Source organism: Condylura cristata, unplaced genomic scaffold (genome assembly GCF_000260355.1).
Source record: "Condylura cristata isolate star-nosed mole 26May11 unplaced genomic scaffold, ConCri1.0 scaffold00015, whole genome shotgun sequence".
Classification (NCBI taxonomy): domain Eukaryota; kingdom Metazoa; phylum Chordata; class Mammalia; order Eulipotyphla; family Talpidae; genus Condylura; species Condylura cristata.
Window position 1 is genome coordinate 951,302 of NW_004567116.1, and position 23,690 is coordinate 974,991.

Genomic DNA, 23,690 nt, shown 5'->3' on the forward strand with positions numbered 1-23,690 from the left:
GGGCGCCGCGGCCACCGGACACCGGGCCTGCGGACGCAAGCGCAGAACAGGGACCCAGGGACCCCGACCCATGTAACAACCGGCCCGAGCACCCCTCCCCCAGGGACTCCGGATTCAGATTGGACCTCGACCCCGTCCACCATGGTTACTGACTCTAACCCAGAGCCAGACCACCAGGGTGACCCTAAACCATCTGCTGGGAGGCAGGGCTCACCCCTAGACTTGACCTTGGGTGGGTCACCCCACTGCAGGGTTGGGACGCGCGACTCAGCGCCAGGGGAGAACCGGGACAGTGTCCTGCGAGCCTCGGTCACATCTGCAGTCAGGCTGGGCGGGACAGTCCCCTCCAGCCTCCTGCTCCAGACCCACCAGGGCTGGGGCCCTGGCGCTGACCCTAGCACTCGGACTGGCCGGTGTCCCCACTGCCTGGCAGCACCCCAACCCTTCCACCATGACAATGTGGGATGAAATCTCTCTCTTCCCCCCTGGGAATCGCAGGAGTACGTCCCTGGAGGTGGAAGGGAGCCGGGGCTCCTCAAGCCAGCACCCTGAATCTCAGGGTGCCCCTCTCAAGAGCCTCTCTGCTTTCCACGGTCCTCTCCAGTCCTGGCCGCAAGGAGCCCACACCTCATGCCAATCTGTGGGCCAGTCACCAGGGCGGTAAGCAGAGAAGGTGTCCCTCTCCCCGAAGTACTTCTTAGCCGCTTCCGAGATCAGCCTCAGCAGACCTGGACAGAGGGTGTCAGAGGTGGTGCAGTCCTCTCCTTGAGGGACTCCACTGTTCACTCAGACACCCCAGTCAGAACTCCAGGCATCACCTTGACCCTCCCTTCCCCACTCCCAATCTATCAGCACCCTCCTGTTAAGCCTGCTGAGAATCTTCTAGAAACTGTCAACCTCTCTGGGTCCTATAGAGGCTGCCCCATGCAGGCTCTGACCAGAAAGGCCTCCCCCAAATCTAGGTCTCACCAGGTGATGGGACTGTTGGGAGTGTGGGAGCAGCAGGGGGCACTGGGCCCCAACCCCTCTGTGCCCAAAGCAGACCAGGTGAGCCAGTTGCTGCACCTGCAGGTCATGGCCTGAATGACCGGGCGCTGCTCCCCTCTCCAGCTCCCCTCTGCATCTGGCCCGCCATGCCACCTGCACCCCTGTGACCCGCCTCTATCCATGGCTGCTCCCTAGGCCTGGAGTTCCTCTGGCTAACTGCTGCGCATCCTCTCAGTCCCACGTCTACCACCACATCTTTGATTTGAAAACATGAGCTGCAGGATGCATCATTTCAAGCTTTTGACAGTGCGAGCCGGGAGGTGTGTATGTGGAGGGCGTTGTTTGCATGAAGTGGAAATGCATCCCCATCGGGAAATGCTAATTGTTTCAACAGTGATTGGTACCATCTCCTGCTGTAAGTGAGCCCTGGCTCTTCTCTTACCCCTGCGGCCCACCTCAGGACCTGATGGAGAGACCAGAGGAGCCAGAGGGACGAAGTCTCGTTCCAGGAATGACTGAGGGGGTGGTGAGGGAGCCAGGAGCCCATCTCCCTGGGCAGCAAGTGGGGGTGGGGTAGAACAGGGCCAGAGGCAGAGGCTGCCTCTAACCGCCCCACTTCCTGCCCCACCCCCAATCTTCAGGACTCAACAGCCACGTGCCAGCCTGGGTTTTCTGGAGCAAGTCCCCATTTTAAAAAGTCCTGTCTGATGACCTTGCCGGACCAGCATCCTTGTGGGTTCACAAAGGCTGCTGCCCACCACCCTGCTCCAGGAGGCAGCTGCCTCACCAAGCCTTCACTCCCATCTGAAGACGCCCCCTCCTACCCACAGCCCTGGCAGGCCTGAAGTTGGGGCCCTTTGAGAGAATGGGTGTCTAGGGTGCCCCTCGCTGATTCCTGGGACCCTGGAAAGATGCCGGTGAAAGCCCGGGGCTGGGCAGAGGTCCGTCCAGCTTCTGGCCTGGGAGAGGCTGGTTTTTTGAACGGTGCTGCCCTCTGGTGGTCGCGGGGAGATGGCGCGTAAACTTGCCTTTTCCAGGGACTTCACTCATTGTCTCTCAGTCTGGTGCCCAGACTGTGCCACCCAAAGGCTGGCCTGCACAGGTGATAGAGGAGTGAAACCCCATCTCCTTCCAGCTGGCAGGCCGGCAGACACATCATTACCCTGCATGACTAATAGGCGTTGTGAACTGAAATCATCCCACACGCTCGCTCCCACCACCCTGCCCCTGTCCAACCTGCTCCTCTCCGCCTCCCTGTCTCGGTTGTGGCTCCTGCATCTCCCAAGAGTCACCCTTGACTCTCCCTTCCCTCACAACCCCCGCCCCCACACAACTTGTCTGTCCTGTCCCTGACGGGGGGGGGGGGGGGGGGGGGGGGGGCAATCTCCAGCCTACCCCTAACCCTTCCACAGTGTCCCCCAGGCCCCCAAGCCCATCACCTCTGCCTGCAGCAGTCTCCTGGGAGCCTCCTGGCCTCTCCTTGCACCAGAGTGTTTTGCATTTTTAAAAAAGATTTATTTTTATTTATGCATAGAAGAGCTCGGGTGCAGGCCAGAGGTGCAGGGGGGTGCGAGGATTCCCCAGACAGAGAGTGGGCAGCCGAACAGGCCTACTGATGAAGCACACTGCTGAGGGGCGTAACCAGGAGACAGGAGAGGTCTGCTGTGCCATGACCATGTGGTCACCTCTAGGGCCGGGATCCGAACTGGCACTGAAGAGGCTGCAGCTAGCTTGCAGAGCTGCCCGAACCCGTTGCGCCTCCAGGGAGGGCCATAAGATTCAAATCATTCTGTCGGACAGGTGACAAATTATCACAAAAGCCAGGTGCCTGCTCAGGTGGTCAGGGAAGGTCGTTTTCTGCCAGAACCATCCGGGATGGGAGAGGAACAGGATGGCTGGGGCAGGGAAAGGAGCTTCTCAGGCCAGAGGAACAGCAAGTAGGGAGGCCTTGGGGAAGGCGCCTGCAGAAAGCGCCCGTACCTCAGGGACGCCGACCTTCGCTCCTGACCCAGCCGCAGTGTCCAAGGACCTCCAGCGGTCCCTCTGCTCTCAGGCAATGCCCACAGCTCTGGTCAGGCTTCCAGACCCCTGGCTGAGCTCATCTCCTTTCTCCCCAGCAGCGCGGGTTCCAGGGCCCTTCGGAAGTCTCCTCCTGGGAGCCGCAGCCGGCCTCGGCGACGCCCTCCCGCCCTTGCCCCGCCCCTCCCTACCTTGCCCCGCCCCTCCCTGCCTTGGCCCCACCCCTCCCGGCCTTGCCCCGCCCCTCCCTGTCTTGGCCCCGCCCGTCCCGGCATTGGCCCCGCCCCTCCCCGGCAACGGCCCCGCCGAGAATCCGGACCCGGCCCACAGAAGCGTCCCTAGCGCGCATGCGCCGCAGCGCCACGGCGCTGCCAGTCGGCGGAGTCCGCCGTGTCCACAGCGCGTGCGTTTTTCCCCTGACCCTCCCAGCCTGCCTGTGAGTGTCCGAGTCGTGGCCCCCAGCGACCCCACGCCCTGGCCACGGGTGCTGGCCGGGTCGGGAGCCGGAAGGATGTGTAAAGGGCCTGAGGTCAAGCGCGGCACCTGCTCCTGCAGCCCGGCCGGTGCCCTCTGCGCATGGCCCCTCTGCGCCTTTCCTCTGTGCCGCTGCCGCGGCGCCCCAGCCTGCCTCCCTGCATTGCCGAGGACTGACGGGATGATATGGGTGCAGCGTGGGGCTGGGGGCATGGTCTGCTGCGCGCTGCTGCGCGGCCCGGGGTGCGGCAGGGTCTGGGTCCTCACCCCGCCGCCCTCTAGGCTTCCTCTCTCCTTTCGGCCTCTCCTCTTTTCGGCCTCTCCTCCTCTCTCTTCTCTCTCCTCCTCCTCTCCTCCCCTTCCTCCTTCTCCACGTCTGCTGCCAGCCTTTCTTGCCCAGTCCTTTTGGGGTGTTGTCTTGCTGTGTATCTGTGTCTCTTTCTGCCATCGTCCTGTCTTGCCTCCCTGGGACAGCAGCCGCCTCCCTGCCCGCGGGTGGGGGACGCAGGCACTTGGTGACAGCGCTTGGCTGAGGGCACAGCCAGCTGCTCCCTGACCTTGGGTGCTGGTGTCACTGCCCCGGCTCTCACAGGCTGTGGGCCCTGAGTTCTCCTTCTGGGCCCTGGGCACCTGGAAAGGTGAAGGTGGGAGGGTGCCCCTCAGCCAGTGCCAGGCCTGCTCTGCAGGTGGCTACTCAGATGGCACTGGGCACAGAGCTGGCCCGGGAGAGCGGGTCCCCGCCCAGCAAAGGAAACACAGGGCCTGGGCCAACAGTGATGATGACACGCAGGGGCACGGCAGTGCAGGGCTGTGACTGCCAGGTCCTGCGCGTGCTGTAGACCTCCTGGGACAGGGAGGGAGGCAGAGCCGGCTAGGAGCTCAAAGGGCTGTGGGAGAGGGGGCGAGCAAGCACCAGCCTGGGTGCTCGGCGGGACCGAGCTCCCGAGTGCCATCCCCAGACCACCTGTGTCCGGCTCTGCCACCAGCCGCAGCACCTGTCTGGGCCTTGGCCCTGGTCCAGAGTGAAGACACCTGCCTCTGTGTGGGTGTGAACCTGAGGGCAGTTGCTGGACAGAGAAGCCCGAGAGTCTGGTGGGGCCATGTCACTCCGCAAATGGGCCCCGTGGCTGTAACAGCTTCTCATCCCCAACACCAGGAGACAGTGGCGGGAGCTCTGTCTGTAAGTGCTTAGAGCAGCCGACAGGGTGGGAAGGAGAGGTGCGCCGGCAGGCTGGCTCCTAGTGAATCCCTTCTGGGTGGCGGCAAATGGAGGAGGAGCCAAGCCACCTGCGAGCAGAGGGTCCGCCCGGCCTGGCCTCAGGCCTGCCAGGGGTCCCAGCCACATGCCCCAGGGTGCCAGTGGCAGGGTGAGTTTAGATGCTGCCCCAGGGGCTCACTGACGTGTTTGTGCCTCAGGACCTCCCGGCTGGATGCAGCTTAGATTGGCCCAGGGAAAAAAAGCCGGTAGCACTGGCGCAGGGGCGGGCAGATGTAGGAGGTGGCGGAATTTGGAGCCCGTGCCAAGATGCACTGCATGGGGAGACGGGCCTCCGGAACATCCACTCTAGGGTTCCCGGGGCCTCTAAGTGCCAGCGTCTGCACCAGTGTCTGGGGAGTGTGGTGGGTAGAGAGCGCCACTGTCTTCATGGAGCTTCTGGGTGAGCAGGGAGACTGACTAGAGTAGCCCCCAAAACCGGTGGTCCCGTGGGAGTGGCCCAGCCTGGAGAGGTGGGTGCGGGCTCCCCAGAGGAAGTACGGGAGCCGAGAAGGCTGGCAGCGAGCTGCGGGAGTGGCAGCTGGCCAGGCGGTGGGAAGCCAGGGTGCGGGTGCGGGCAGGTCTACCTTGGCAGTGTTCTGGCTGCACGTATGGGAGGACTGGGCTTGGCCGGGGGCCGCAGAGGTCTATCACGGTCCCATGGTCAAGGCCCAGCCCGGGCGGCGGGAGCGAGGGTACTGTGACGGTGGTTGTGAGGTGCTGAGGAGGCAGAACGGACATCCTCCTCTGGCAACATGCAAACATGGCCACACCTGTGTTGGTCTCCAGGAAACCATCACGGAACCAGCCCACTGACCAAGACCTGGTCCTCCTTTTCTCGAACATGCAGAACTGAAGATGGTACTTATCTGTCAGCTTGCCGAGCGGGCAGTGCAGGGACCCCTGCTTCTCTGCAGCTAGCGGTGGCCGCAGGCTGGGTCCTGGGGAGGTTTTGAGCGCTCCAGGGCTGCTCCCTTCGGCGAGAAAGCGAAGGGCAGCAGCCTCTGTTGGGAGGCGGGAGGCTTGTGCCCACCCGCCGTGCTAGGTGGCAGCAGCGGGCCTGAGGGTGGAGTCCAGGCAGGGGGCAGGCCAGTGCCCAGGGCTGCTGGAGCCCCCTCTGGGGTGGGGGCAGAATCCCACAGTCCATGCAGCAAGTCTTCACACCCACCGAGAAGCCCCTCTGGCGAAACGGGGTTCTTGGGAAGTAAGGGCAGCTGGGCCGGCCCCCTGTGGGCGAAGCCCGCTGGGCCCAGACCCTCCCATCCGCCCTTGCGCGCGCCCAGGCAGAAGAGTCTTGTTTTCACTTTTGTTTTAAAGTCTTTTTATTAAAAAAAAAAAAACCCAAATCAAAATATTTCCCAGTGGAGGCTATTTCTTTTTTTGTCTTTTTAAAATTTTATTACACAAATATCTCCATTCCCACGTGTCAGAGGAAAGATGTCCTTGCTCTTCTAAAACCAATAGTGGAGAATGTTTAGAAATCAGAGTCCAACTAGCTCCCTCCTTCCCTGGCCCACAGTAACCCCCAACGTGTCAACTGAGACAGCATGACTTGTCCCCTTAATGCTTACATTTAATTTAAAATTTTTAGCACAGCATTGGAGATTGACTCTAAATCAGCAACAAAAAATATATATTTACAATATTTCTCCGAAAAAACAAAGAACACAACCAAACCCTTTAAACATAGTGACTTTAGGAGTTTTATTTATGGAGCAGTTATTTTTTTTAATCACCAAGTGATTTTATATTATATATATATAAATTTTCTTCCTTTCCTTTGCGGTTTTGCGCCCCGGTGCTTGGAAAGATGGAGGCAGGTGTCAGGTCCTGCGGGCTGCGGAGGCCGGCGGAGGCGCGGCTGCGGGTCCCTGTCCCCAGAGACGTTTCTTTCCTCCACACAGCCCAACCCTCACCCTAAAGCCGGTCCCCTTCACAGTCCAGAGAAAAGGAAGCCCAGCGATGGCCGCGGTCCTCTGCCGCCGCTCCAGGGCGCCTTTCCTGCTGGCGGATGGACGTGTGTGGTGAAAATGCTTTTTTTTTTTTTTCCAAACCCTAACAAAACTAAAACCCAACACAAGCCACCAGCTTGGAAAATCCTGTGGGTGAAATGTCCCGAAGTCAGAGGCACCTCCCGGCACGATCCCTGCTCTGAAGGGGTCTCTCCACCTCCCCTTTTATAAAAACACAACATAACAAAAACAATCTTCAGTATTTTTCCACAGGAGCAACCAAGAAAAGGCAGGAAGCTTCCAATCATAGATCATTAACAATAATATTAATAAGGTTTTGCTCACTACCCAGGGTTCTGACGGAAGTCCCCTAGCTGAGGCACTCTTGAATAAGTCACTGGCGTTTCCTCAAAGTGTGGTCCAGGTCGCTGGGGCCTGGAGCCCAGTGGGGCGGGTGGGGGTCGGGGAGCAGACTGCTGCTTTTAACGTGCGGCCCAGAGAACCAGCAGATTGGAACGACGGACAGACGCCGCCACCCCACAGGCCCTGGTGCTCTCCTAGCCGGTCCGGGTCAGAGCAGAGGCGGCACAGGCGCCTGGAGCGGCAAGGGCAGTCACGTCTCCTCGGTGCTCACTCGGGAGCCCTCCGCCGGCTCCTTCCCCTCCCCCATGGGGCTTCAGAGGAGAGCCTGAGACTGGGCAGCGGGAGAGGGGCCAGCAGGGACGCAGGGACAGGGCTGGGACAGAGGGCGAGGTTGTGCTATCACTATCCTTACAGATGGGGAGCAGAGTGCAAATCCGCGTCTATCACTTCTCAGCTCTGGCTGCAGGTGCTGCTACGAGCATCTCCTCACACGCTTAAATATTGACCCAAAAGAAACTCCGACCTTTTTTTTTTTTTAAAGTGCAAAAAGCTCTCTGCTGCCCTAGAGAGAGGATCTTTGGACAGGCCGTTCAATGCAAGTGAAAGGGGGCAGCTGATGGGGCTTGACACGGCGGTGGAGCAGGAGACGGGATGCCCCCCTACGCCTAACACACTCAGCCACACACACGAGGCACATGCACACCCCCTTCCACGGCTGCAGGCAGAGGGCAGGAGACTGGCTTCTGAGCAGGACCTCCCTCCCCATCCTATGAAAGGTGCCAGACCAGAGCTGCTGGGGGCTCCACATGGCCCCAGGCTGAGGGGCCACCGCAGAGCAGAGGCCTGGAGCCAGCTGGGATGTGGCCCAGCTGTCCGTCCCCCCACAGGGGAAGACAGGCACTCCCTCTGAGGACACGCATCCTGGACAAGCCCTGCTCGGCAGGAGGAGGGGTGTCTCGGAATCTGACTAGGAAGCAATACAGGGGGTGTCTTTGGGCCAGACAGTTCCAGCTCCTCTGCAGAGCCTCAACCCCATTAAGTGCAACAAGGACCTCAGAGACTAGCAGGCGCCTGCGGGCGGGGACCTCATCCTGGGAACACGGGGCCATCACAAGCACGGACAGGACCAAGTACGGGGGAGGAGGGAGAGCACAGACGTGGAAGAGGCCTGAGACACCTCAACAGCACCAGTGTGATCTGGATGGGTCTGGCGTTTCTGGGGCTGCCGGCCCCTCCTGCGAGCCGGGAGTGTGACGGAGGAGACACGCACTGGACACAAGGAGAACCTGGCCACAGGGACTGGGCCACTTTCTTCCCTGGGAGTTTGCTCGGAACCAGGCACTGCTGGGGACCTTGGCCGGGGAGGAGGGCCCCGTGGCCCAGCACAGATGACGGCTGCAGACACCCCAAGCTGAGAGCCTGGCCTCCTGGCGGGCGGTGGGGCACACGAGCAGGCACCGAGAGCACACAGCCTTTCCCTTCGGAACAATCTGCTGCTCCCTTCTCCCCAGGCGGGGAGGAATGGGCAACCTCGCGTCCACCACCCTCTGCCCCGGCTGCAGGGGAGGGCTCAGGGGACAGGAGAGCGGAGAGGGAGTGTGGTGCTGGCCTCAGCCCGCGCAGCTGTCGGGGAGAACAGCTCTCCTGGCCGGGAGCTGGGATGATCGCCCTCCTGCTGGGTCTCGGGTGCCTTAGCTGATCTTCTGTATCAGCTTCTCATCAGACAGGCAGTAGAGACTGTTGATGGACAAGTCTGAGATGAAGTGCTCGCAGGCTTTCCGTGTGATCTGCTTGCATCCTCGAAGGTCAATCAAGGTGACGTTGGCGATGCGTCGCAGGTAGATCAGGGTCTGGTCTGTCAATTTATTGCAACCTGTCGGGAAAGTGACCATGAGGACAATGCTGTGGACACAGCCACAGGTGGAAAATGCTACTGCAAAAGCCCACTATACCCACAACTACCTGGCGCAGAGGCCAGGAGGGCCGCCAGCACGAGACCTCCTTGGGCCCCTTAGGTAGGTACCTGGTGCCGCTCGAGCTCTCGGATTCCCAGAACGTAAGAAAGGGACAGAATGGCCCAGTCCAGGTGTGGCGAACTAGGGGAGGTGATTCTGTCTGGTCACTAGGGGAAGCTCTAGCGAGGGCTGTGCCTCAGAGGCCCAGCTCCCAGGAGGCCGCAGCAGCGTACCTGCCATGTTGAGCTCCGTGAGGGAGTAGCGCGTGGAAGACCCGACAGCGGTGAGGAGGTTGGAGGACTGGTCTGTAAGGTGGCTGCAGTGACTGAGGTCGAGTCGCGACAGGAGGGGCATGTGGCGAATGATGAGGCGAAGTGTGGCATCTGTGATGTCGAGGCCGGCCAGCCGGAAGTCAGTCATGTTCCGGAGCTTGCTGCGATTGTCCTGACCTGCCGGATCAAAGAGCCCAGATGGATACTGACCCAGGCCGGCTCAGGCTGCAGGCAGCTTTTTGCTGGCCAGGGCCCCTCGCAAGAGTCAAGAAGAACTGCCCACACCCAGTCCTGCCGCAGGGAGTGAGCAGCATGCGGGGGCAGTTTCTAGGAAACCAGACACGACTTCTTCCTTCCCAGCTGCCAGATTGTGCCTCACGCACACAGCAAAAGGGTATGCGTGGGGTGCTCTCCCCGCCACACACCCACACTTTCCTAGCCCATCATGGTAACAGTTCTTAGTGTTCCACCTCGACCGGGAAGTCTCCCCAGACTTCCACAAGCTACCCTCGGGGCCCCAAGCATGGCTGTCAGCTGTACTGTGCGCGGGTCACGGCTGTCGCTGCTCTTTCGCAGTTTCCCCGCCGAGGCGAGACGCCGGCCCTGGAACGTACCTGGTTTATCAGCCGGTGGTGTCAGCAAGTCCCGAATTTGAGGGTCCTTGATTCCTACCGCCCACCGAAGATCAAGGGTCCTGAGAAGGGGGCAGCTGGAGGTGCTGAGGGCAGAGACTGCAGACCAGGAGCAGCCTGCGAGGAGGAGGTCCTTCAGTCCTGCGAGGAGAGGAGAGACGTGCAGTCACCACTGCAGCCCCACGCGGGCACCACCTGAGACGTGACCGGGTGATCAGTCCCAGCCTAACAGGAGGCAGGGGCCGTGTCCTACCTGCCTGTCACCGGTACAGATTCCCCACGACCTCTGCTTTAGCGGCAACAAGACCAAGTGCTTAAGGGTGGGTGGACTCCTGCCTTTTTGAGACTGCCAAAGGCTAAAGGAAGCTGGGCTTACAGAGGGCTGGTCAAGGCCACATCTGACTCTTCGGTGGCTACGCAGAGAGTGACTGCGGGCTGGCAGTGCCTGTCCGGTGAGTGACTGGCTACCAGCCAGAGTGCTGCCCCGGGACTGTGGTTCAGGGGCCCAGGGGAAAGCTGGCACTAAGCAGGAAGGCAACAAGGGCTGCCCTGAGCAGTCCTGAGGGTGATGCCCACGAGGCGGCCGTGCCAGCTCCCGGCCAGGAGAGGACTGCAGTCGGCGCTCACCTGGGAGCCTGTTGACCAGCCATGTCAGTTGCTTTTTGGAGATATTGGTCCAGCTGAGGTCGAGGCTGACGGGCTGCCTCTTGATGATGCCGCTGAGCGCCTGGGGGACAATAGCCTTACACCTACTTAAGTCGATTTTTGTCCAAAGTCTCTTGTCACAGCACCTGTGCCGGAAGGGGAGAGACCTGTCAGCACCTTGATACCTCTTGTCAGAGGTACTCCCCTTACAGGCTGCCGGGGGCTTCCGGGAAAGCAGGGCATCTGGAGGGCCACTCCCAGGCTTCCTCTACAAGCCAACAGGGGTCAGAATCCACCGTTGTCTTTCTTGCCCTCCACGGCAAACCCAAGAGAAGCTGTGGAAAACAGGGCCAGTGTGCCAGGACCTTCTCAGGACGCTTGGAGCAAAGTGCTCAGGACGCAGCCTGAGCGGACAGTGAACCCCTCACTTGTGCTGAGATGGCTCCTGTCGAGGCACATGTACAAGAGCCTCTCAGAACTCCCAGGCTGCCCCCTCTTGCCACCTGGCCAGTCATTCCTGGAGCCTGAGCCATCGGGCACCACTTGGCACATCTACGACTCGTCTTGCTTTTAGCTTTACAAAGAGCCCATTACTGTATCAGGCCCAGAGAGGCTCTCTGATCAGGCCTGGAGGCCTGCCCTACCTTGGGTTTCTCTCAGTGCTCTCTACGTTTCCCGCCAGGCCAGGCGGGGCCAGCGCCCACAGGAGAGGCCTGCGTTTCCACCGCAGTCTCCAAGTCCGCAGGCCACAAGCAGCACTGCCACGTGCAGGCCTCTGTTTACTCCTTCACAGCCCCGCCCTGGCCAGGCTCAGCGTCTAGCTGGCAGCGGATGGGGACTCGGCACATAATGGGAGTCTGCCATGGCTCGGCTGGAAACTGAGGGCAGTGCCAGGCGGCCCACTAGCCCGACAAAGAGAAACATTAGAATTTGGGTAGTAATTCAGATTTGGGAAATAAACTTGTGTTTGCAAAGAATGGGCTCCTTATTCAGACTGGGATCATCACACGAGTGGCACATTAAACTCCGGTGGCAAAATCAGCAGCTTTCAATAATAGTTCAATGGACTTTAGAAAGGTGTACTGGGCTCCCCTGGAGGACAACTTCTTAGAAATGCACCCCGAGGTTCTTTCTAACCAGGAGATCTGATAGGCCGAGAACCTGCCTTTCTGGCAAGGTCCCAGGGAAAGCCACTGGTCCACGTATCCCCTCAGAGCTACTCTGACAGGACCTGACTCAGATCTGAAGGCTCCCAGCTAGGACCCAGGAGCTTAAGGGGAAAACCACAGTGTTCTCTGGGAATCTCTGTTCATCACCTCTAGGGGCTCTGCCCCTAAGCGTCTAAAAGCATCTCTCGTGACATTACACACATTAAGTCTGGTTAAGAGTCCTGACTAACTCTCAGGAAGTTTCAAAGTACGATCTTGCTTGCTGGATAAAGGAAACCTAGTCCAGGTTTGGGGAATGAGGAATTAAAACAGAAAAACTGTGAGCACCTTCAGATTTTGGGAAAAGCCACGTGCACTTCTCTTGTTCACTAGAGAGGCAGCTGAGGCAGGGCTGAGCAGTGACCAGTGCCAGGAGTGACTGGCACCTCACGGGCTCTCAGGAAAGTGTGACGAGTTCTGCTGACTTGGGGGAACAATCTCCAGGTCTCAGGGTGCGTAGCAAAAGTGTACAAGCCCACCTCCCAGAACCGTTCCCCACGCCCAGTGGAGAGAGGTGGGGAGGTGCAGAGCAGGGAGGAGGCTGAGGGCCCGGCCCGCGCACGCCGGCCCACGCCGTCCACGCCGCTACCAGGCCCCGGCCGGCTGGTGCCCTGAGCAGCGGGCGGGTGCGGGCGGACACATGCTGCCCTCACACCGACCACCTGCCGCCTAGCCCATCCCGACTCCGGCTCCCTGTAGCCCTGCTCACCATTTATACCACGTCTTGCACACGCGCATACATTCACAAAGTTCTCTGCGGCTGAGGTAGCGGAAGACAGACATCCAGACCTCCCGCTGCATCCAGCTTTCGTCTCCATCCTGAGCCCAACTGCCCCGGCCATTCAGCCTGGCCGCACCCCCCTCCTCTGCACTGTCATCTTCCTCCTCCTCCTCCTCGTCCTCCTCCTCTCCCCCCAGCCCCTCCTCTTCCCCACGCTGTGGGGCTCGGGCCGGGCAGTGCTGCACCAGCACACGGGGGGAATGGCGGAGGTTGGCAGAGGAGGCCGTGATGGCCTGCAGCTTGGGCACAATGGAGGTCCCGTGGAGCTCTTTGGTGGGCCTCTGCAGCGTGACCGTGAGGTACGATCCCCGGATCTTGGCTTTTTCAACTTCAGACAGCTCCTTTTTGCCGCTGGGGTTGTTCTCCTTTTCCCGTACCATGGTGCGCTCTGTGGCCTGTAGCCGCAGCAACTGCCGCCGTTTGAAGCGCTCATCGCGGCTGGCACTGTGGTGGTCGCTGGGGCCAGCCCCAGGGGAGGACCGAGTCACCATACCCCGAGGGGAAACCGGGTCGTGGATGAGCTGCAGCATGGAGGTGGGCGAGTGAGGCGGGGGCGTGAGGGGCTCGTCGCAGCTCCGCAGGGGCCGCAGGACTTTGGCTTGCACGGCTTCTTCGTCGCTCTCTTCCATCTTCCGCTTCTGCAAAACAGGCCCCCAAAGCAACGTCAGTGACTCCTCTCCTCCACACCCTCACTTTACAGATGGAATCCTCAGCGGCTCAGGGCACTAACGAAAAGCCCCTTTAGTGTGGGTGGGAGCCCTGCCCGCTGGGGGCGGCGTCTCCTCAGCCTGCTGCAGGCCAGGCCCGACTGCGGGAGTCAGCACACCAGAGCTAGCGCCGAGCAGAGAAAGCGGATCACAGAATAACATCCTCAAATAGGTCATCTGGGAATGTAGCTGTGACGGAGAGGCTGGCACCAGAGCACAGGGTGGGCTCCAAACCCAGCCGTGTGACTCCAAAACCCACCTCACCACCCTCGTCCCATTTTGCTATTATGATTCTCTGGGTAAAAACACCCTTCAAAGAGGTCACAACTCCACCCCTATGTAATCTGACCATTTTCAATCCTGTCTCTAAATTAGCTTTCACCCAAGAGACAGTTCTCATTTTAGCAGCAGAAGCCAAATGTCCTCGGACGCTGGGTCTGAGGCGTCTGAGCCTGACACTAGCAGGCGCTGCCTGCACCCAGCACCCCACCCTCTCCCTTGGGATCAGCCATGTGGGGGAGATGGAGCAGAGAACGAGAACCTCTGTGAGAAGCGGCAATGCTTCCCGAGGCCTGTGCTGCGGAGGAAAGGGGGCAGCTCAGGTCCGGTGAAGCCACTCTACAAAGGCCACAGCCTCAGCCTCAGCCTGCAGCCCGGTTCTGCAGCGCCGGCCTCTCTGGCTGCCCGGACTGTGCTGTCATGAGGCTGCGTCCGTCTGTTCACTGGGCGGCCCAGCAGCTCTGACTTTCCTTAAGGAGACGTCTTACGTCCCTAAGCAGCCACCTGGCTCCCTTTCCTTCCGTTCTCAGATCACTGCAGTCACCATGGTTGCAAGGGAACCGTCACCATTTGGACGCCGACTGTGACGACAGTCCCGCGGGCCATCTTGAACCACAGCACGCCCGCGCCCCCACCAGGAGCAAGTGCTCACAGCCACCACTGCCACTGTGTGGCACGCCCGAGGAGGCTGGTGGTGACACGGGGCCTGCGGCCTGCTTGGGGAGGGCCCCGACCAGGCTGTGTCTCGCCCATCCCGGGAGCCGGAGCCCTGCTGGCCCTTTACATTCCTGGTGACCACCGGGCCAGCGACCACAGCTGCCTGGGCCAAGGTCAGGGCACCAGTCCCCTCTGGGGAGTGCCTGGGCATGGAGGACACAGCTGGGCATGTGGGCAGGGTGCTTTCTGCGAGGCCACAGGTAAAATGACAAAAAATGTGAACCTGCTTGACGGGAAACTCTAGTACACTGCTGTGCTCCCCGGCTGCCTCAGTCCCTCCAGCTTCATTCCTCAGGGCCAACCTGCTCGCTTAATGGCCCTCCTCAAGCAGCCCAGTTCCAGTTCCTCTTTCTAGGGCCCCAGAGGGTAAAAAGGACTTCAGGAATTTGCAGATCCCAAGTGAAGTAACATTTAATACAAAACAAAGACCAAAAAACAATAAAAAAAACTCAAACATAAGGAAAACAATTAACCACGGCAGGGCATCTGGGGGGTGGGGAAGGTGACACAAGAAGAAAAAACATCTCCCGGGCCTCACTGGTGGTGCAGGGCTGAGACTCAGCACTGTGAAGCTGTCGCAGCCACTGCAGCATGAGCTGGACCCCCGGCCAGGGAGGGACCCCCAGGGCACGGCAGACCGCTCCTGCCTCCCCGCTACCCCCTCAGCAGTGTGTTTCGGTGGATCCACCTGTTCTGCTCCCTACGCTGGCTCTGGTGAGTCCTCTCACCCCCCGCACCTCTGGCCTGTACCCCAGCTCTTGTATGCATAAAAAAATCTTTAGAAAGAAAGAAAAAACATCTCCATGGCTCAGAAAAATTGCATGCAAAGCCTGAGCATGGCCTCCTCGCACAGAGCGCCGCCTTACCTGGGCTTTCTCTGAGCTGTCCTCCTGGTAGCACTTGGGACACTCCCAGCAATTTGGCAACTCCTCATTAAGCAAGCCCTCTCCGTCCATCTATAGGCAGAGAGGGATGTTAGAAACATCTCATTTAAAAGAAGAAGCCAGCCAGCCACACGGCGGGAAGAACCTGGAGGAATTACCCTTTCTGTGGATGGTGTCCACAGGGGAGAAAAACTGGGAGCCGCTGGGACTGGTCGCCCTCACCTATGCTCACTCGATCAAAGTGAAGCTCCACAGGAGACTCTCAGAGTCTGGGTGAATGTTGACAAGTATGTTCTTTCTCAGGGCACCACCCCACCCTGCAAAAGGCACTGAACACCCAGGACTGACGCCAGACTGACCCTGGCAGTGGGGCACAGCACTATTGACAGCTATGCTCGGAGACTGGTGACCTAGTCTGGGGCTCAGGGTCCCTGTAGAGGGAGGCTAGGTGACACCACCCACCTTCCAGGGCATGGGCGGTTCACTGCCTAATGGAGCGTTCAGAGTGCCAGGCAAAGTGAAGCCCCTCTCTGGTAATAGTGAAGCCACCTTCACCATCACGGAACTAACACTGTTGTCAATTCTAAGATGCATATTTTTCACATTTTCTGAAACGGGCCTGCCTCTCACAATGGGTGATGCCGTGAAACCACTGTCAGCCGTGGCACCTCGGGGAAGTTCCTGCACTGGAGAGCCAGCACCACTGTCTTTCAGTTACAGAAATAGGAAAGAACGGTGGCCCTGACTTCTTAGGCTGTCCCACAGGATAAACAAGAGAATACACGTAGGACACTGGGCCTCCACCCCTGGCTACACAGTGGAATCACGAGGAACCTCTGAACCCATGGAGGCCGAGGCCTACGCCAGAGGTTTCTGAGATGAAACCTGAACTTCAGACCACTGTCCAGGTGTGCCCCAAGCCCGACCTTGACTGGGCACTCATTCAATGTCAGCTCACACGGTATCCTGACTTCAGTGGACAGCAGAGATGCCCCAAGGTGTGAGGGCTCCAGAACAGACACAGAGCCCCCCACACACACTTCAGGCCTTCAGGGTAGGGCCAGGGCTGCTCTGTGGTCGATTCTCAGCATCTACCACAGACGCTGGAATCAAGCTTGAGGCCAGCAACACCTGACCACGAGCAGATGGCCTGCACAGCTGGGAGGCAGGAGCTTCAGGCACAGCCACCCCACTCTCCATTTGTCCCCTCTGTCACTTAAACACCCTCTTGCTGACATGGGGGTCCCTTAGGCCTCTCCTCACCTGGAGGCAGCCAGGATGAACAATCTCATTACAGATACAGCACTCCATGAGTTTCTTCTCAAAGTCCTGTGTCTCCTCATTCTGATCCACCTCTCCACAAAGGGAGCAAGTGACGGAGTGGGGCAGCCTGGGCTAAAGGGACGAGAGAAGAAAGAAACCGAAAGACAGCAGACTTAGACCCTCACTTCAGCAGCCCTTTAGCTGAAGATGAGCACTCTGGTTCCTGTGACTCTCTAGTACTCATGCAGGGAGCATGGAGACCATGTAGGGAAGAGGTTTCCGGTGATAAAGTCACTGGGAAAGAAAGACGGGGAGAAACCACTAGCTGGGACCTAGGGAGCATGCTCAGCCGGCCGGCCTTCGGCCTCTCACGGCTTCTTCTCGCATGTGGTCTCTCGTGTGGAAAGCAGGCAAGGCCAACGGGGCAAGTCAGACCGTGTCTAAGCACCTTCTGACGCCAGAGGAAGGGCCAAGATGAGCGCCGAGATGAGCAGTCTCCCCTCCAGCTCTGGAGTCTCCAGGACCCTTCACCTGTGCATCTCAGCCCTCTGGGCACCACCCCCTCCCCAAGCCTTTACCCAGCAGAGCACTCACTGCTAAGCACTGCCGGAGGACACAGGACTGCTTCATGCGGCCGGGGCCCCCAAACTTCTTCATGTCCCTGCAGTAGTGGCACACGCCGCACTCCCCCTGCACACAGGCCTTGCATTTCCGACAGCGCACTCGTCTCCGCCGGGCCCCCGACACAATGGGGGAGGCTGCTGCAGGCCTCACGGGCGTTAACCGCGGCGCTGGTTTCATAGTGTGAGGCTTGGTGATGGGGATGGTAGGAACCCGCACCTTTGGCCGGGAAGGGAATTTAAGCTGGAAAGAGAAAGCAGTGAGGTCAAACGGATCAGGTGGCTTTAAAGGCTGCAAAGGGAAGGAGGTTCCAGGACTTGGCAAGCTACTAACTCGGGGCAAACCTGCCCGCTGCCTGTTCTTGCAAATGAAATTGTGCAGGAACGCAAAGATGCCTCTTTGTTTACACAGCACCTGTGGCTGCTTTCCTGTTACAAGATCAAGGACCATGTTTCCTACTAATCTAATTTCCCCAACGTGACCTACAGCTTTTCTGACACAATGCACTCGACGGCCAGAAGGGCCACACCGTCTCACGGGGGTCTCTGCAGCCGAGGCGCAGGCGAGAGGGGCTCCTGCACCTCTGGAGGAGGTGGTGGCTCTTGGAGCCCTTTCCACCGCACACCTTTCTATTCTGCTAAACACCCCTGAGTGTGTGATGGCTGTGCAAGTTTCGGCTGGAATATCAAAGAAGAACCTAATGTGTGTGCCCAAATGAGAAAGTGAATCACTTATTTAATAAATAACCTCGACAAGGACAAATGGGAAAAAGTTACACGAGATCTAACTTGAAGAGGCATGAGCATTCACAGCTGACAGTTCACTGTGATGGGCGAGTCCTTCCTTCTCTTCTCATTCAGTTTAATACTGAAACGTGCACGTGAAGGGAACCTGGAAGAGGGCTTGCTCCAGCTCACCAGTGCTGGCCCTCACTGCGTGTGTAAGTATTGCAACCAGTGTAAATCCTATCTGTGAAACGCTGACCGCTGGGACAGAGGCTGAGATCCGATCCCCTCTGTGAGCAGATGCACACCCTGGCGTCCAGACCTAGGGCAGGTCTCCTAGTTCTGTTAAGAGAGTCACCTCCAGAGATGGATTGCCAATTACCCGACCTAAGAGTCAAACAGAACTGAGTAATGGTTTCCTGTCAGTTTATATTCCTGCACCCACAGCTGTCTGCGTCCAGTTCTTTTTCTTCCCAGAATGGTAATATTAGGCTGATGAGCAAAGGCTTCAGCAGCCTGAGGAGCAGGAAGTTTCTTACCTTATCCCTTTTTGGCCACTGTACTATCGGGACTCCAGTGAGGGCTAACTTGGGGTCGCTGCTGGCAAGCTCCTCCAGCAAAATCTAAGAGTAGGACAGGAGAGAAAAGGGAACAGGAGATCAGGGCGAGCCGAGAGGCAGCCGCTCCCAGGGGCAACCGCCGGAGACGGAGCCCCCACAAGACAGTGGGGGAGCAGGTGGTAACCGTGTCTTCCCTTCACATGCTGACTGCCTAAAGACACAAACTGCAGGCGCAGGAGAAAACCCGAACCAGGGCAGCCCCACCAGGACGGTGCGCTCACCTGTGTGCCAGCCCCAGCATGCACCGCGCTGCCATCGGCACCTGCGCTCACAAACACAACTTGCAGACCAAAGTTCCTTGTCACACAACTTTATACATGACAGGGGGGGCTTTGCATCACTCCTCTACTTTTCTGTATCTGTGCAGATGGCAGCGAAGTGGCCAGAAAGAGAGTGGCTAATACTGAGTTAATAAGATGAACAGCAGTTTTCATGTGTCGATTCCGCTGGTGGATCTGGTCTTCCAACGCTGATTACAGAAATCTCAATCTCTAATTTCTCCCTCTGCACACACACGCGCACACACGCACAGTTACCTGCCTTTATTCCCATAACTGGGGCAGGAACTATCTTAGGAACAGTAATTCTCCTGGCTTTAATCAATCTAGTGTGAATGGCTTCAGAAACAATGTTACAGTAAGAAACTGCCACTTAAGTGAATCAAGCTGGTTGAGTGTTAATTTGAAACAAATCTTTTGTTTTAGAGAGAAATAAATTTCTGAAGCCCAAACCCTTTACAAAAATGAAACCCTTCTGACTCTGACCTCATCTCTACAGCAACAGCAATAGCAAGAGAACACCAGCCCAGAAAACAAGGCAAACTTCCTTTCTGCTGGCCTGAGGTGTGCCGAGGGTATTAACTGTTTCGGTGGAAACAAAACTTTGATCCTGGACAGGCTGATACGCCTGGGCCACCACTAGTCATCAATTCTGGGGCCTCAGCCCCGACCAGGACGTTTGGAAGCGGCAGCTCCCTATCAAGTGCTGTCATCTCTTTACCCTAAGGATCCCGCCCCAAATCCCAGAGTTGGGGGGTTACAGAACAAACCTTTAATTCGTACTCCAAAGCTCCTCCACGAAGATGCCCTTGCCAAGTCTCCAGATGCTTCTCACCCTCCCCCAAACCGATTTCATTTGCAGCCGTTTTATTTACTCCAAGTTGCCATGGCATCCTATTCTGGAGCCTCCTGCTAGCACTGCACTGCGTAGGGGTGAAGAGGCGGTGCGGTGCCACGTGGGACAGGGCTCTGGGACAGGCTCCTAACCTCCCCGGGGTGAAAAATCCAGGTCCATTCAAAATGTGCGCTGGGAGCACGGCGCTCCCTTCCCCCACTGCTCACTGGCGAGGAGCTGGCTCTGCCCATTTCCTCTGCCCGAGAGAAACGGGCTGTCCACAAACAGGGACTTTCCACTTTCAGCAAAACAGACCGCACAGAAAGATCCACGATTGTCTAAGAGTAGAAAAGGAAGCTAACAGTCGACCAAAAGCAATGTGATTCTACCTACTAGATCTTTGCAGGGGTGACAGGGAAGGGTCGGTGGAGAAATTGTCTGCATGGGGGCAGGGGGCAGCTGTTCCCACGTACAGGGGTCTGTGTGGGTGTGGAGGGAAATGCAGATTCCCTTCCAAGCCTTATTTTGCTGGGGCCATACAACCAAGCACGCCCTGCCTTCATCAAAAAAGGCAGACTCCAGCTGGGGCCCTTCAAGAAACCATATAAAGAAGCCACCACCCTTCACCAGCGGGGGTTTGGGACAGGAGCGGGGGTGGAGTGCGGAAAGGCTGACGCCTATCCAGGCTCCCATCGGAGAACATTCAAACACGAGCCCACACCCCACACATCACAGGAAGGGGAAGAGACCGGGCGGCAGCGGACTGGCCGGAGAAGGGGAAGAATTCCCCAAAACTAGGCGACCCAATTCAAAAGCACACCCCACCCGGTGAGGGCATTAAGTGACCTAAGCATTGTCCTGGGCTGGCCCGGGGCAACCCCACTGCCTCAGGTGAGACAAAGTCCCTCCAGGCACACAGACCCCAAGCAGAAAGCCTTTGCCTGTTTGCCTCGCCGCCGCCCGCCTGACCTTGTGTTCCTGGTCGTTCTGGAGCTGCCGAGGCTCTTGGCTGAAGTTTCCCCAGCGTCTTTGTTTTGTTTTCTGTATTGGAAGTTGGACTGAAGGAGTTGGGTTTTCAGCCGCTAGGAAAATCCCGATGTACTTAAAAATGCTGGAATCCCCCAGAGTACATCGGGCAGGGCCGTCGGGCCGGAGCCCTTCCGGCTACCCGGAGGGAGCAGCGTGCAGGGCTGAGCTCCTTCTCGAGCCTTCAGCTCAGCCGCGGCTTCCTGTGCCTGCGAACAATGCTGCTGCGTCACCCACATGCAGCTCCCAGAAATGCTTTGCAACGGAAGATGGCAGGAGGGGGAGCGCAGCTCGAGTGAGCGAGCCAGGCAGAGGGCCCAGCCGTCCTGCTGCAGTCGGAGGGGAGGAGGCGGCGCGCCGCGGGCGCCGGCGCGGCGATTGGAGGAGAGCCTGCCTGCCGGGCGAGGCCGCCGCCCCCGCCCTCCCACCGCTGCAACCCGAGAGCCGGCGGCCCCGGCTCCCGCTGGCCGCCGCGGAAGGCGCCAGGCCGAGGGCGAGCTTTAACCCGTTCGGCCTCTGGTCTGGCGTTTGTCCTTGTCTCCGTCCACACCCTTCCCCTCAGGGTCACCTCATTGTTACCGCGGGCACGCTCTGGCTGGCTGCGCCCCACTATTCTCCCCAGCTTCCAGGCAGACAGCGAGTTGCCCGAAGTTCCACCTCGGTGGGTGAGCCAAGCACCCCACCCCACCCCACCCCGCCTGAGTTACCTTCTCCCCAGTCCCGGCGGCTTCACCTGCCCTCACTGCTGTTCTCCAACCCGGAATCCAGAACCAGAAAAACCAGGTTCCCAGAAAAACCCTCAGGAGTGACACACTTCAACCAGTAACTGAGCTCTTGGATACAAGATGTCTGTTTAATATCAACCACTTCCACAACAGATGCCTGCCTCTGGTTATGACCGCAGCTCCTCACCCAGGAAGCGCTTTCCACAAACCCACCCGGGCCCAGCCTGGCCCAGCCACACCAGCCAGCCTGGGCCTGGGGAGCAGGTACAGGGAGCCCCACACTCCCACCTGCCAACCCCATACCAGCTGTTGGGGGCCTGCATGAGGGCAAGGCCCGGACTCTGCCCCCAAGTTACCCCACCTCCAGGACACCACTCCTGCTCTTCCTGTTCCCTTCAGTGTTCTGCCTGCCTCCTTGATAGTCCCCAGACCAGCAGTCAGCCCTGCGTCCCATCAGACACACCTCCACGCACTCAGAGAAGTCAAGTGTCACCCAGTCTGTGCATTGACCCAAGGCCGAAGTGAAGCTCAGAATGAACCACCACACTCTTGGGCCACAGCGTGTTGTATTTTGTGTCTGAATGTATGCAGTATTTTGACTCACATAAATGTAACTTGGCTTTCTGGGAAATTACAGATGCTGTTCTGACACTGATACCTCAGGCCACTAAGACACTAGCTCTAGCCACTGGCGATAGCATTCCATAATTCGTGATTTCCAGCACAACTGTCTCCAAGAGTTTTTATGCACATAGTCAATGGCCTAACAGGCCTTCTGGGCCCTGGGGCTTTGCTGTGGGGGCTGCAAAGCAGCAAACTATTTTACAGTAGTTTACCAAGGAAAAAGAGAGACGTCCCTGCTCTCTGGCGGACTGGTGTCCTATGGTCCTCCTGAGTACACTGTATGGGGAGACTCAAAGACCCAGTGCAAACAGCTCATTGTGTTTGAAACTCCCCTTAGTAGTGTGAGAGGGCTTGGAAAATACTTATTTTGATCTTAATGCTATCTAACCGAGAGAGATGGTTAAGTGTACAAATACTTAAGAGAACAATGATGTTATTCCAGATAAAGTTCAAGTTGTAGCGAGTATAAATTCTAAAGGCCACTAGGAAAGTCTAAAAACCTGATAGGTCATTAGGGAATCACTCCAAATTATAAATTAAACAAGGCCTAAGTTTTTATCTATATATTTGGATTATAAACCAGGCAACAAAGATTATTAAGACTATGACATTATGTAAGAATACAATAAAAACTTTAAAAAGAACTATGTCTACTTCAACCTAACCTCCTAACAGCACAGCTGATCAGTTCTGCTGGCCCAGGGCCCAGTCCCCCACAGTCCCCGGTGGCCCTGTCCACCAGGGCACAGCCCCCTCTCAGGCCCAAAGGCCTGCTCCACTCCCGCTGGGCTGTTAGCCCCTTGGGGGTTTGGGAGACAGCATGTCTGTATTTTGCCCAACACCCAGCCTGGTTCCAGGCACAGAGCCCAGCAGGGATTATTCAAGCATCGGAATAAATGAATTTCACACAACTGTGGCATCTGCTTTTTTTTCTGTGATCATGATATTGATTCTTGCTATTACTAATTTTCACCACAACCCCAATTATTACTTTATGTAAGAGAAAACCCAACTAATTTGCCAACCGTACCATAATCTTTTCGAGAATAAGGGAAAGTGGAAAATACTCAACACTGAATGTTTCATTAAGGAGCTGGGCAGCCAAATATGTCAATATATTGAAAGTGTCTTTTTATATTTGTACATCTATGACGAGTTCCTTTATTACCCAAACAGACACAAACAAAACAGTAAGCCTGGCCCAGGCCCTGGCTGGGACGGGACAGCAACAGCTGTGGCCCTTGCCCTGCTGCGCACACCCTTCCCAGCTTAGTGTCCCGCCTCTGCTAAGGACAGGCCTTCTTGATTTTAGAAATGCGAGAAAATCTCAGAGGAGAAAGCTCCATTCTACCATCCGTGCATTTCTAGGAGTCAAGGTCACCCACACCTGCCCTTTCTACACACTGATTACCATGTCGAACTCTGCCAGCACTTCGTAAAGCCCCTTCTTTCATCAAAGCATGTCCCAACTCTCAAGTCTATGATTCTTTCTTCAACATTTCGGAACTTAACAGAAGCGTCTTCAAAAGCCCAGTTACCGTATCACCAAAACTGACTGCTCTTCCAGGGAATACGTCATGACGTCAGGACGGGTCTAGCTCTAGCTGTCTCTCATCTCGTGGGTGTGGTTCCTCTCAACTCTTCTGGTAAGTCGGGAAAGTCTCCGGGTCATGACAGAGACAACTCCTCTCTGCGGGAAGGGCTGCTCTTGTCCTCCACTGCAGTGTCTCTCTGCTACACGCAAAGTTCTCCAGCACTGCAGTCTCCAGCTGTGCAGTGATTCGGCACCTAACCAGGTTGATGCTTTCTCTCCTTGGGTGATGCTCAGATTTTTATCATATGC

The 23,690-nt window shown here is 57.7% G+C and overlaps 1 protein-coding gene across 1 annotated transcript in view; it reads right to left on the reverse strand.

The window, feature by feature from the left end:
- Positions 1-6,081: 6,081 nt before the first annotated feature.
- KDM2A (lysine (K)-specific demethylase 2A) overlaps positions 6,082-23,690 on the reverse strand; it is an 87,674-nt gene continuing 70,065 nt past the window's right edge. The window contains exons 13-21 of the mRNA XM_004682576.2: positions 18,279-18,362; positions 16,988-17,257; positions 16,394-16,525; positions 15,113-15,202; positions 12,472-13,181; positions 10,537-10,700; positions 9,892-10,050; positions 9,239-9,454; positions 6,082-8,923 (exon numbers count right to left, since the gene is read on the reverse strand). Coding sequence (XP_004682633.1) covers positions 8,742-8,923; positions 9,239-9,454; positions 9,892-10,050; positions 10,537-10,700; positions 12,472-13,181; positions 15,113-15,202; positions 16,394-16,525; positions 16,988-17,257; positions 18,279-18,362 — 2,007 coding nt within the window. The 3' untranslated portion in view covers positions 6,082-8,741. The remainder of the gene's footprint in view (positions 8,924-9,238; positions 9,455-9,891; positions 10,051-10,536; positions 10,701-12,471; positions 13,182-15,112; positions 15,203-16,393; positions 16,526-16,987; positions 17,258-18,278; positions 18,363-23,690) is intronic.